The sequence below is a fragment of the Microcaecilia unicolor genome, chromosome 10 (genome assembly GCF_901765095.1).
Source record: "Microcaecilia unicolor chromosome 10, aMicUni1.1, whole genome shotgun sequence".
In the NCBI taxonomy this organism is placed as follows: domain Eukaryota; kingdom Metazoa; phylum Chordata; class Amphibia; order Gymnophiona; family Siphonopidae; genus Microcaecilia; species Microcaecilia unicolor.
Genome location: NC_044040.1, coordinates 35459591 through 35473414, shown reverse-complemented (window position 1 = coordinate 35473414; position 13824 = coordinate 35459591). Strand labels below are relative to the sequence as shown.

At 45.4% G+C, this 13824-nt stretch overlaps 1 protein-coding gene across 1 annotated transcript in view; it reads right to left on the bottom strand.

Moving 5' to 3' along the window:
- The window catches only part of CDHR3 (cadherin related family member 3), a 99105-nt gene that overhangs the window by 26979 nt on the left and 58302 nt on the right, over window positions 1-13824 (bottom strand). Inside the window, exon 13 of the mRNA XM_030216752.1 lies at window positions 3099-3349. Within this exon, the coding sequence (XP_030072612.1) occupies window positions 3099-3349 (251 nt within the window). The remainder of the gene's footprint in view (window positions 1-3098; window positions 3350-13824) is intronic.

Sequence of the window (13824 nt, the reverse complement as noted above, 5' to 3'; positions counted from 1 at the left end):
GCTTCTGTGAGTCTGACGTCCTGCACGTACGTGCAGGATGTCAGACTCACAGAAACAGAAGCCTGGGCAGCCTTCTACATGGAATAGCAACATTCCATGTAGAATCTCCAATAGTAGCAACATTCCATGTAGAATCTCCAATAGTATCTATTTTATTTTTGTTACATTTGTACCCCGCGCTTTCCCACTCATGGCAGGCTCAATGCGGCTTACATGGGGCAATGGAGGGTTAAGTGACTTGCCCAGAGTCACAAGGAGCTGCCTGTGCCTGAAGTGGGAATTGAACTCAGTTCCTCAGTTCCCCAGTCCACCACCCTAACCACTAGGCCACTCCTCCACTCCATATAGGAAATACGGCCATTTTTGAAACGTTTGTCTGGATAAATTGCCTGTCTGAATATCGTCTATGCTTTCAGTAGCTATAAGTGAGGATCAACAACGTGCAAACTTTTCTCTAGGTAAAACGATAGCGGGTTTGGGCCTGGGATGGTGCAGAAATAGTTCAGGAAAGGCAATTCCAAAACCACGGATGTTATTTTGCAGGGAAAAAGTACCCACAAGAAGAGCAAGTAGTTTTTCAGTAGGCAGTTTTGAAGGAAATTTATGTGTATGCTTTGTGTTTGAGAGCTGGTGCAAACTTTGCCAGTAAAAGTATCTGTGGCCTTTGCATCTAACCTCTGTATCTGTGTATACAAGTAACAAGAAGAGGACTGCTTCAGAAATCCTAGGATTTTGCACATGGGGAAAAATCACTCACCCCCCCCCCCCCCCACTTGCAGTGTTGGTCCTGCAAAAAAGACCAACTACTCTGGCACAGCTGTATGAGTTATTGATTGCAAGCATTGTGCACATATCTTGACCCGAATTGATTATTTGTTGCTTAATGTCTGGGAACAAAACTGAACATTCAGATCGAACATTTTAATTTTCTTCTAACTACAGTGGAAGTTGTATTGTGAAGTTAATTCTGTTATTAAAATGCAATCTTTTGCTTGAGTAAAATTCAACCAGTTCCTTGCGCATATGCTTTGAGTTTTACTGCCACCAAGTACCAATGGCATTGCAAATCTACAAGCAGTTCAGGCACAGGAAAATTGAAAATAAAAACATGACTTTGCATCTATTGAAGAACCCAAGTAAGATTTCGTATACCTCCTGCCTGCTCAGATAAGGAGGAGCCAGATGTTAGGAAGGGTTACGTGCAAAGCATATGTGTCAAAGAACACAGTGCCAAGACCCTCCCAGTCTTTGTTGATCAAAAAATCCATCAGTAAAACCTTGATTTTATTAAACAGACAGTGGTATTAAATAGGAAATCAATATACTCTGTTTTGAGGGAATGCTTTACCCTTGTTTTCATTTCTCTTGACCAGTTAACATTTACATGGATGATTCAGGTTAAAAAAAAAGGACTCTTTCAAGATTGAAACTGTGACAGTGCCTCTTAACGAGCCAGTAGTCTCTCCCAAGGGGTTTAGCATACCTCTTTGACACAACTGAACCCTAAGGGTTAACCATGGATAGGATGCAGGATGCTCTATCAAATGTCTACTGCACAGCAAAACATGGTCTTGCTGTCTGGTCACAAGAATCACTTTACATATTACTATAAAACCAATTGAGAGCTGACAGGTGGCTATTTGACAGTTCCTAACCTAGGTAAGCAGGACTGGCCTAATGGCCAGAGCAGTGGGCTGGAAACCAAAAGGCCACCTTGTGGCTTTGGGCAAGTCACTTAACCATCCATGCCTCAGAAGGTAATGGTAACTCACACCTAATATCATGCCAAGACAATCACAAGGGGGGGGGGGAGGGGAGGAAACTGCTGAGGAAGGTCACTTTCAGATCTGAGATTACTGTAAATGAACTACAGACATATCTGGCAGAGGTTGGTGAAAACGTTGACTGTTAACAATTTCAAGATTAATCCACAAACGTAGAAGACTGGAAACCACTGCTGAGAAAACAAAACTTATTTGATGTGCTGCATAATGTTTGCAAAGAAACACTTAGGAGATAGATCATGGGTGTGGAAGAAGGTTTTCATGGTCTGATGAGACCACAATGGAACTTTTTATTGCTAGTGTTAAGTGACAGGTCTGGCACAAAACAAACACAGCCCGCCACATTTGGACCTGCCTAGGTAAGTAGAATGGGAATTGCATCTGATCAAATCAAAGGATGTGTGCACGTCTCTTTGAAAGAACTTTGTCACTTGGTTCACATGTGCCTGTTGAGGAACCACTTTTAAAGGAAAAATCCCATTTGTGGCTGAATCTACAGTGGAGCCTAAGAAAATCCCAAAGAAATTTGAGGATTTCCTTGGATTACTGAATCCATATCAGACTTTTGCAGATCTGCTCTGGATCTAACCTAATGAGCTTTGCATTTCCCCAAGACCTGTTGGGAACGATCACATGAACTATACACCAGAATAGATGCAGCCAGTTTTTTTTTTTGTTACATTTGTATTCTGCACTTTCCCACTCATGGCAGGCTCAATGCAGCTTACACAGGGCAGTGAAGGGTTAAGTGACTTGCCCAGAGTCACAAGAAGCTGCCTGTGCCTGAAGTGGGAATCAAACTCAGTTCCGCAGGACCAGAGTCCACCACCCTAACCACTAGGCCACCCCTCCACTCCAGTTTGACCTGAATTTGTTTTTAACATCCCTAATCATTTGAAGCAACACTGGAAATGTGTTTTGCATTGTTTTCTGAATGAAACAATAGTGAACCTATTGATAAACAGTGCATGCAGCTGAGCAATAGTGCATTAATGTCTTAGCCTCCAACAGAAAAAAACCCCTAACTAAAATAACCACCACTACAGCAATATACATCAATAACATGTGAAACTGAACAAAATTATTATCTTTTGGCTCACACCCCCTTTCTAATCATTTCCTGACACATGTAACAGTGACAAGCTTATGGGAAAGAATCACCAACTCATTGCCTGATTTCTTGTCCAGCGCATCTTGCTTGGTTGCTTTGTCCCTCACTCTTTCCAGCTCAGTCACAGATCTCCAGTTCCATTTGCACTGGGTATATTCTAGTTGTTCGCAACATAGTGGAAACAAAATGTTTTGCAGACTTACTGTGGTCGTAGTGATCTGAGTAGTTAGGCCTGGGATGTAAACGTGGATGCTTAACGTCACTGTCCCTGTCTGTGTGACACGATTGGATTTTGGTGCACCCGCCATTAAATTGTCATCTGTTATGTATACCAGTAACTTATAGTCCCATATCGTGTTAGACCGAGCACGATAGCCAAAGGGAGATGCAAGAGTTAAACTTGTCACGTTGGATCCAGCATTTGGCGAGAAAGTGAACTGGTTGTTTATGTTCCCTAGAAAAATCAGAGCAAACAGGTGCAGTTTACTGAGCAGCATTTTACACAAGAGGGGGGCAATTCTTTTAAGGGCATTAAAAACACTCAGTGATGCTAGCACAGGCTCCCTTTTACCACAGCTTAGTAAAAGGACCCTTCAGCTAGTATTCTATAATGGCAAATTTGTGTGCCTATTTTTTTTTATAGAATATTAGTGTAAGTCAGCAATTAGGCACCTAACTGCCACAGACCACTTATGCTTGCTCTATGACAGGTGTAAATGGATGCCCTAAATGCAGCAGTTAGGAGCCTGACAAAATTCAATAAAGCGTGCATTGAAATAATCGGAATGCCCATGACCTGCCCATGTCTCTCCCAGTGGCATAGCCAACAGCCGAGTTAGGGCGGACCTGAAACTAAAGTGCAAAAACTGAGCATATGCAGGGGGGCCAGCAGCCGGTAGCGGCAGCTCCATGACACTGCCACCAAGCCGCCCAAGGTGTAGATACATTCAGCGGGAAGGAAGTCTTTAACTGGTGGGGTTTGGAGATCCCTGCCAGCCACAGCAAAGGAGTAGAAATTTTGGGTGGGCCTTAGTCCAAATTGGGTGGGCCCTGGCCCATCTGGTCCCACCTGTGACTCTGCCACTGGCCCCTCCCATGCGAATGCCCCCTTGGCAGTTACGCACTAGAACAAGTGGAAGGGCATTTTCAAAAAGGACATCCATCTCACCTGTATTTTTAAACAGGAAATAAGTCAAGATTTCCTGTTCGAAAATATGTGAGATGGATGTCCATAAACTGGAAACGTCCAGCATGAACATCTATTTTACAAAATAGAAATGTCGAAATTATGAATGGGGGAAAACAAGGGACATGGACATCTGTCTGGCAGTATTCTTTGAAAATGGCTGCACAGACATCCATGCAGAGCAGAGGGGCAGCCTAGTGATTATGTTATGTTACACCTTGCTGATATTCCGCAATACCCTATAAAGTTCAATGCAGATTACAAAATATTAAGACGTTGAATATAATAAATTCAAGAATTATAGCTTAGATAACAATACAAAATATAAAATCACAAGAATCGAAATTGAATGGAATAAATCCAGAATTACAATTTAAGTATATAACACTTCATATTGTTCAGATCAAGAATTTGTTAAAGAACCAAGGAAGTCAGGTTCAAATCCCACTTTAACTCTTTAATTTAATTTAATTGTGAGCCTTCTAGGAACAGAAAAATACCTACTGCTTCTGAGTATACACCGCTTCTATAGTCTTTAGGCTTGCAGGTGTCTAATATATTTAGGTACAGTAGGCATTTTTCTGTTTTTGGAATGCTCACAATTAAAAATGAGCAGAAGTGGGATTTGAACCCAGGTCCCTTGGATTATAGTCTATTGCATTAACCACTAGGATACTCCTCAGACATATGGCCTGTTTTGTTAAGAAGGCCTATAATACCCAAGAGCCTGGCATCTCCTTCTGGTTTCACTTTCAGGGGAGAGGGATGGGGACAGCAACCTCTGGGGGATTAAGGATGTGTCATGCTTTAATCCTTCTAGCAGACAGCTGCTCATTCAGAGCATCTTTCTATAACCTGGATGTGCCAAATACCAAGTCTATATAAGGACATCCTTCATTTTTAGACATGGATGTTTCCTCCGCTTCAGTAATCGCTGTTGTACATCCTGATTTCAGGCCCTCCTAATCCCATCCAAAACACGCCCAGAACACGCCTCCTTGCTATTTGCAGTCTTGGATGTCCCTATTCTGCCTTTGCAAAATCAGGATTTGGATGTTTTGAGAATGTTTTTCAGCATTTTGAGAAGTCTGTATACTTCGAAAATGAGTCCCTTATGTGCCAAGGTATAGAATAGTGCTTAAATACAGTTAGGCACCTAACTGCCATTTTACCCCTGTTTTCAGGGGTGTGCTGATAAATTTTTAACAACAGGCTCTTTCTCCGGACCTAGCCAGCTCTGCAGTTGGAAAGGCTAGGGGTGGCCGGGATGGGGGGGGGGAGCAACACTTGCCTCTCTCTCCTCCCTCCCTCCCTTCGTGCGGGCACACTAGGCATACCTTTACTGGCAGCCAATAAATGGACTGCCAGCACTCCCAACATCTTGCTCTGAGCAGCATGCTGAAACTTCTCACACATGCTGGAGAAGTCCCAGCCTGCAGTTCAGAGCTGGAAACAAGGAGTGGGGAGCAGCAGCAGTCTATTTACTTGGCTGGCAGGGCTCAGCATCCCCACCAGCAAAGTAAAAGAGAATTCAGCAGGGGGCCCAAGCCCACATTTTGGGAGCCAGTTGTTAAAGTAGCCATGGAGGGCCCTACTTTAACAACCGGCTCCCAAAATTCTTAAAAACTTAACAACCGGCTCTTGCGAGCCTGTGAGAGCCTCCTTCAGCACACCATTGCCTGTTTTGGTGTGTAACTTCTGTTCTAGAGTCTAAAGTTAGGTGCCTGATTGGCATCTAAAATTACATCTAAAAAACATAATTGCCTAAACAATTAAAAAAGGAATTTTAACAAAAGAAAAAAAAAAGTAACAAGAATGGTGAAGATATGATGCCAAAACTCAGTAGACACAAAACGTATACTAGTCAAAGCATGGTTCTCAAAGACTAAAGGATATCAATAAGGTTCAAGGATAAGCTTTTTCCGCATCATAAATTCATCATTCTTATATATTTATTAGGATTTATTTACTGCCTTTTTGAAAGAATTTACTCAAGGTGGTGTACATTAAGAATAGATCAAACATGAGCAATAGGCAATTATACCAGTAAAGATATTCAAATAGCAATACAAAGTATGGCATATTATATTACTTACAATGTCAACACAATACGCAATAGAACATTTTAATTGATAGTGAAGGGTAAAGCAAAGATGGAACATATAGATAGGTAAGAGAGTAAGAAGAGTTAGAAAGTAAGGTGACTGATTTAAAGAAAGTTGCACATGAGGTCAGAGAGATGGTTAAATATTATCTCAGCTAGGGTAGGAGTGGATAAACATTGGTTAGAGGCACATTTTTTTCTTTATTTATTTTTTTTAATTTTGTTAAATTTCCTTTTTTATTTGTTTAGGCAATTATGTACTATCTTTGGCCAAAGACAGCATCATACTTCACCCTTACTAATTTCTTCTTGGGTTTCACTTTTTACACTCTTTATGGTTTTTCGAGTTTCTGATCCTTTTTTCAGTCCTCCTTTATGCCTTCTGTTTGTCATTTGTTGTTTTCTGATGTATTTTATTCTTTTATGGGAACTAAGTCATTTTTCTAATATATAATTTTAGGTTCTGTATGTGATTTTGCACCTAAGGTGTGTGCACGTATCAGTGTATTATGAAGGTATGCATTATATTGTATTATTTCTTTCTTTCTTTCAACCAGCATTGTATTTTTGTTTATTTTATTTGTACAAGTTTGTTTTTAAAGACTCCTGAGGAAGGCGCGGACAGACTGACAGTGATCTGGGCCCCTGGGCAGTAAAGATTATTGGACCTCCTCTCTGCTGCCATCGCCCAGCCCCCTGTCGCTCCCACTTCCTGCCACACACCTTTGTTTCCAGCACCCCCCCTTGCATACTACAGTCTCCTCAGGCCTACCTTGAAGGGCCCTGGTAGTATAGTGACATCTTCAGAGGTAGGAAAAAATCCACTCTTTCTTGCCTGCTGCCGCTGCTCTATCCAGTGTCACTGCTTCTTCTTAATGGCTGCTGAGACTTCCTGCAGTAGTCTCGCAGATCTCAGCAGTCTTAGCAGCCATTTTGAAGACACAACAGTGCTGGGAAGGGCAGCAGCAGAGGGCAGGAAAGAGTGGGGCTCATTTCTGTCACAAAGAGGCCACTAGTCCACCAGGGCCCTTCAAAGTAGGCCCAAGGAGGGCCCACCGAGGCTTGGGGGGGGCTGTAGTATGTAGGGGAGGAGAAGTGGCACTGCACCCCCCAGATCCTCAGGCCCTCGGGCACTGCCTGGTTGCTCGTATGGTCAGTCCGCCCCTGGAGAAAGGCTTAGTAGCTGAAACACGGGCTGTGTTGGGTCTATTCTTTCATTTATACATCCACGATTTGAATAAAGGATTTCTTGTTTGCCATTCTGGTTCATTAGCATGGTCATTCCTACTCTTCTGTTTGGTTCTGTGTGTGGGATTGATTTGGTTCCTTGTGGTGTTTGTACAAAAGCATTAACACCTTCTGTCTTCCACTTCTCTATAGGGCCTAGCATCCTTCTGGCTACAGCCCCCGCCTTGTCACATTGTTTCGCTGCCTCAAGCTCCTCTGACACTATCACCCCAAGGTTGCTCTCCTGGTCTTTGCTTATCAGCCTCTCACCCCGCAGCAAATACCTCATGTGCATCACACTGTGCATTGAATTTTAACTGCTAAACATTAGACCATTCTTCCAATCTTTTTAGATTACTTCTCATGTTATCCTCTCCCTCTGGTGTGTCTACTCTTGCAAATCTTTGTGCCATCTGCAAAAAGGCAAACTTTCCCTTCTAACCCTTTGGCAATTCAACTCACAAATATGTTGAATAGAATCGGTCCCAGTACGATCCTTGGGACACTCCTCTACTTACCTTTCTTTCCTCCAAGTGAATTCAATTCGCCACCATTCTTTGTTGTTTGCCAGTCAACCAGTTTGCTACTTTGGATCATCGCCTTTTTCATATATTCCTTCATGTTAGTATTGAATTCCCCATTATTGTGGACTGAAGCTAAATGTTGTAATAATTTTTGTTTCCTTTATTTAAATCTTTGGGCTTAATGAATTGCCTTTTTTTTTCCTTTTGTTAGCTTTGCTATATGTTTGTTCTTGGTTATATATTATAAATGCATAAAAATAAAATACAAAAAAATACCCTTAGCACTCGGGAAAAACTCACACAAGGGTGTGCCGTCCACTTTTTGCCTCAGCATAGTAAAAGGGCCCCTTTGTGTGCAGTGGACTAAGGGTGTGTTTTTTGTGATATGTGTTAATGTTTTAATTTTAACATTTATTGGTGTATCTATTAGGGATATGCAGTAACCTGGTATTACTACTGTCACTAATCATTTCTATAGTGCTACTAGACATACGCAGTGCTGTACACATTATATGCAAGTACTTTCTCTGTCCCTAGAGGATTCACAATCTAAATTCTTCTACCTGGGGCAATGGAGGGTTAAGTGACTTGCCCAAGGTCAGAAGGATCTGCAGTGGGAACTGAACCCAGGTCGGCAGGATCAAAGCCGTTGTATCGCTCCATGGTGCGACCGCACCTGGAGTATTGTGTTCAGTACTGGTCTCCGTATCTCAAAAAAGATATAGTAGAATTGGAAAAGGTACAGCGAAGGGCGACGAAAATGATAGTGGGGATGGGACGACTTTCCTATGAAGAGAGGCTGAGAAGGCTAGGGCTTTTCAGCTTGGAGAAGAGACGGCTGAGGGGAGATATGATAGAAGTGTATAAAATAATGAGTGGAATGGATCGGGTGGATGTGAAGCGACTGTTCACGCTATCCAAAAATACTAGGACTAGAGGGCATGAGTTGAAGCTACAGTGTGGTAAATTTAAAATGAATCGGAGAAAATTTTTCTTCACCCAACGTGTAATTAGACTCTGGAATTCATTGCCGGAGAACGTGGTACGGGCGGTTAGCTTGACGGAGTTTAAAAAGGGGTTAGATAGATTCCTAAAGGACAAGTCCATAGACCGCTATTAAATGGACTGGAAAAATTCCTCATTTTTAGGTATAACTTGTCTGGAATGTTTTTACGTTTGGGGAGCGTGCCAGGTGCCCTTGACCTGGATTGGCCACTGTCGGTGACAGGATGCTGGGCTAGATGGACCTTTGGTCTTTCCCAGTATGGCACTACTTATGTACTTATGTACTTATGTACACTAACCATTAGGCCACTCCTCCTCCTGATATGATGTTATGATAAATGTTTTTGCTATTACTTGCTGGCGTATTTATTGTTATCGTTTTATTTTATTTGGGGGCCCTGTGGTAAGCACTAATGCGAGCATCTTAAAATGGTGTACTGAGGTATGGTAATGTTTGCATGTGTGCACAAACCACAAGCTAAAATATCTTTTTGACTTTTTAATGGACGGGACGTGTCTGGGGGGGGGGGGGGTGGCGAGTGGGCACATCTATATAAATCAGTTCCCTTTAGGCATCTAAATATAAGCAACTCTTTATAGAATTGCCCTTGTGTTGACTACCCTGGGATCACTATAGATAATAACCGACCCAGCCCCCCCGGTCTCTTTCTGGGTATAGTGATTTTATTTTTAGAATACAATTGGAAAATGTGGTTCAGGTATAAAATACAGTATAATGTTCTAGTAAAGAAGTACTGCAGCAATAAAATATTTAATTACTGTGACACAGAAAATGATTGCTTTACCTCAGCGATATTACCTTCTTATTTTATTGGGATATGTTTGCCAGTAATAGAGCAATAAAGAGAATTTGCACAAATGTAAGTTAATGGCACTAAAGTGGTAGTGAAGAGGAAAAGAACAAAATGATGATCTCAAGGTTTGCTCAAAGTGTTGCTTGCAGAACGTGTATCTGGTTCTCGGGGTATTGGCTGCATCTAACACAAAGTTGCAACCCTCCCTCCCCCCCCCCCCCCCCCCCACCAATTGTTGCATTTTTTTAATTTAATCCTACTAAGAAGTAAGAAAGCATAAATCCTTATGGGTCAATATTGAAACAGTAGGTATTGGATGGGACTGGGAGGGTGGGAAGCAGAGTGAAGGAGCAGGAGATGGATGGGACTGGGAGGGGTGGGAAGCAGAGGGAAGGAGCAAGAGATGGATGGGACTGGGAGGGGTGGGTGGGGAGCAGAGGGAAGGACCAGGAATTGGATTGGACTGGGAAAGGAGGTGAGCAGAGGGAAGGAACAGAAGATGGATGGGACTGCGAGGGGTGGGGAGCAGAGGGATGGACCAGGAGATGGATGGGATTTGGAGAGGTCAGGCACAGCAGAGGGAAGGAGCAAGAGATGGATGGGACGGAGGGATGGTGAGCAGAGGGAAGGAACAGAAGATGGATGGGACTGGGAGGGGTGGGGAGCAGAGGGAAGGAGCAAGAGATGGATGGGACTGGGAGGGGTGGGGTGGGGAGCAGAGGGAAGGACCAGGAATTGGATTGGACTGGACTGGGAAAGGAGGTCAGAGGGAAGGAGCAGGAGATGGATGGGACTGGGAGGGGTGGGAAGCAGAGGGAAGGAGCAAGAGATGGATGGGACTGGGAGGGGTGGTGAGCAGAGGGAAGGAGCAGGAGATGGATGGGACTGGGGGTGGGAAGCAGTGGGAAGGAGCAGGAGATGGATGGGACTGGGAGGGGTGGGAAGCAGAGGGAAGGAGCAGGAGATGGATGGGACTGGGAGGGTGGGAAGCAGTGGGAAGGAGCAGGAGATGGATGGGACTGGGAGGGGTGGGAAGCAGAGGGAAGGAGCAAGAGATGGATGGGAATGGGAGGGGTGGGTGGGGAGCAGAGGGAAGGACCAGGAATTGGATGGGACTGGGAGGGTGGGAAGCAGAGTGAAGGAGCAGGAGATGGATGGGACTGGGAGGGTGGGAAGCAGTGGGAAGGAGCAGGAGATGGATGGGACTGGGAGGGGTGGGAAGCAGAGGGAAGGAGTAAGAGATGGATGGGACTGGGAGGGGTGGGTGGGGAGCAGAGGGAAGGACCAGGAATTGGATTGGACTGGATTGGGAAAGGAGGTCAGAGGGAAGGAGCAGGAGATGGATGGGACTGGGAGGGGTGGTGAGCAGAGTGAAGGAGCAGGAGATGGATGGGACTGGGAGGGTGGGAAGCAGTGGGAAGGAGCAGGAGATGGATGGGACTGGGAGGGGTGGGAAGCAGAGGGAAGGAGCAGGAGATGGATGGGACTGGGAGGGTGGGAAGCAGTGGGAAGGAGCAGGAGATGGATGGGACTGGGAGGGGTGGGAAGCAGAGGGAAGGAGCAAGAGATGGATGGGACTGGGAGGGGTGGGTGGGGAGCAGAGGGAAGGACCAGGAATTGGATGGGACTGGGAGGGTGGGAAGCAGAGTGAAGGAGCAGGAGATGGATGGGACTGGGAGGGTGGGAAGCAGTGGGAAGGAGCAGGAGATGGATGGGACTGGGAGGGGTGGGAAGCAGAGGGAAGGAGCAAGAGATGGATGGGACTGGGAGGGGTGGGTGGGGAGCAGAGGGAAGGACCAGGAATTGGATTGGACTGGGAAAGGAGGTGAGCAGAGGGAAGGAACAGAAGATGGATGGGACTGCGAGGGGTGGGGAGCAGAGGGATGGACCAGGAGATGGATGGGATTTGGAGAGGTCAGGCACAGCAGAGGGAAGGAGCAAGAGATGGATGGGACGGAGGGATGGTGAGCAGAGGGAAGGAACAGAAGATGGATGGGACTGGGGGTGGGGAGCAGAGGGAAGGAGCAAGAGATGGATGGGACTGGGAGGGGTGGGTGGGGAGCAGAGGGAAGGACCAGGAATTGGATTGGACTGGGAAAGGAGGTGAGCAGAGGGAAGGAGCAGGAGATGGATGGGATTGGGAGGGGTGGGGAGCAGCGGGAAGGAGCAAGAGATGGTTGGGACTGGGAGGGGTGGGGAGCAGAGGGAAGGAGCAAGAGATGGATGGGACTGCGAGGGGTGGGGAGCAGAGGGATGGACCAGGAGATGGATGGGATTGGGAGAGGTCAGGCACAGCAGAGGGAAGGAGCAGAAGATGGATGGGACGGAGGGATGGTGAGCAGAGGGAAGGAACAGAAGATGGATGGGACTGGGAGGGGTGGGGAGCAGAGGGAAGGAGCAAGAGATGGATGGGACTGGGAGGGTGGGGAGCAGAGGGAAGCCTACTGGAAAGAAGACACTGCATAAAACAGAAGACACTGGGATCAAAGCGAATAGAAAAACTACATGATCAGACAACAAAGGTAAATAAAAGTTTATTTTATTCATAATTTATTAATTGAAATGTGACAGCTTTTTGAAATGTGCATCTGTGATATTTTGCCTGTAAATTTCATTTCCTTCCTCCATATTAGCATATTCATTTGCATATGTATATATGCAAATGATATGCTAATATGCTCCGCCCATTTTTTGCCCCCCCAAATGAAACAGTCAAACTACGCCTATGGAATGGTGAACCCTTGGACCGCAGTCAGGTTTGAGCTGCCTACCCAGCTCAGAGGTTAGGCAGGCCCCAACTGGCGGCAGGCGAGTCATGCCCTGGCTGAAGTAGGCTGGAGCAGAAGGAGGAGGATGTACTGGTGCGGTGCAAGAGGCTGCAGGGCTGAAACTGTAAACTGAAGATGTACTGGAGCTGAGACTGAGGCATAAATTGTGCTGGAGCTGGAGGCATGAGATGGGCTGGAACTGAAGACTGAAGCTTGCTGGAGCTGGAGACTGAGGCGTACTGGAATTGGAGACTGAAGACAAGGAGAGAGATGCGACAACTAGCTTCTGGAGAATATAGATGACCTGTTGCAAAAGTGAAGAGGAAGTGTCCCCCAGCACCTATAAGGTCTTTGGAACTCCCTGATGTCATCAAGGGTGTTCCCAGAAGGACAGTACCTGGCCCTTTAAAAGGGTCTCTTCATCCATGTGCCTGCATGCCTAGGGACGTCGGCACTGGCTGTAGAGAGGAGATGGTGTTTGAGATGCAGTGGCCCCAAGAGCTCAGGAGGCAGCAGAGACCTTGGGGCCACCCGACCTTCGATGCTGAGGAGAGCTGGGATGCGGGTAGGTATGGCTGATGCCGTGATGGTGTGCCAATATTGAGTGAGATGGAGCATGGTGTATCAACTCAGAAAAGTCTCTTCCAGGTGTATGGCACAGCAAGGTTGAAGGATGGAGTCTGGAGGTGGAGGTGGAAATGGTAGTGGTGGTGAAGGATACAGATAAGAGTGACTTACCTGATGAAGGGTGTAGGGAGAGATGAGGAGGAGAGGTACCGAGGAGCTGCAGAGTGAATGCACTTGTAAGTCAGCAAGAGGAATTTGAGTTGTCTACAGAAATGAATAAGGAGCCAAAAAAAAAATGACTTGAACAGAGGGGTTATATGAAGGTAGTGACATGGGTGTAAGATAAGTTGTGCAGAAGAAGTTTGAATAGATTGAAGGGGAGAGAGACAGTTTAGTGGGAGACCTGTGAGAAGCAAGTTGCAGAAAATTTAAGCATGACATGATAAGAGTGTGGCTAAAGGTTTTGGTAGTGTGCTCAGTAAGGAAGGGATGAATTTTGGTGATGTTATAGAGAAAGTAAGTCTTTCCAGTCTGTTGGATATGTGCAGAAAAAAAGAGAGGAGTCAAAGATAACCCCAAGATTATGAACTGAGGAGACAGGGAGGATGACAGTGTTATCCAGAGAATGGGGGAAGAGGAGTTGTAGGTTTAGGGAAAAGATAAGAAGCTGAGTGTTAGGCCATGTTCAGATTCAGATGGCAGTGGTACATCCAGGTAGCAATGTCAGACAAGG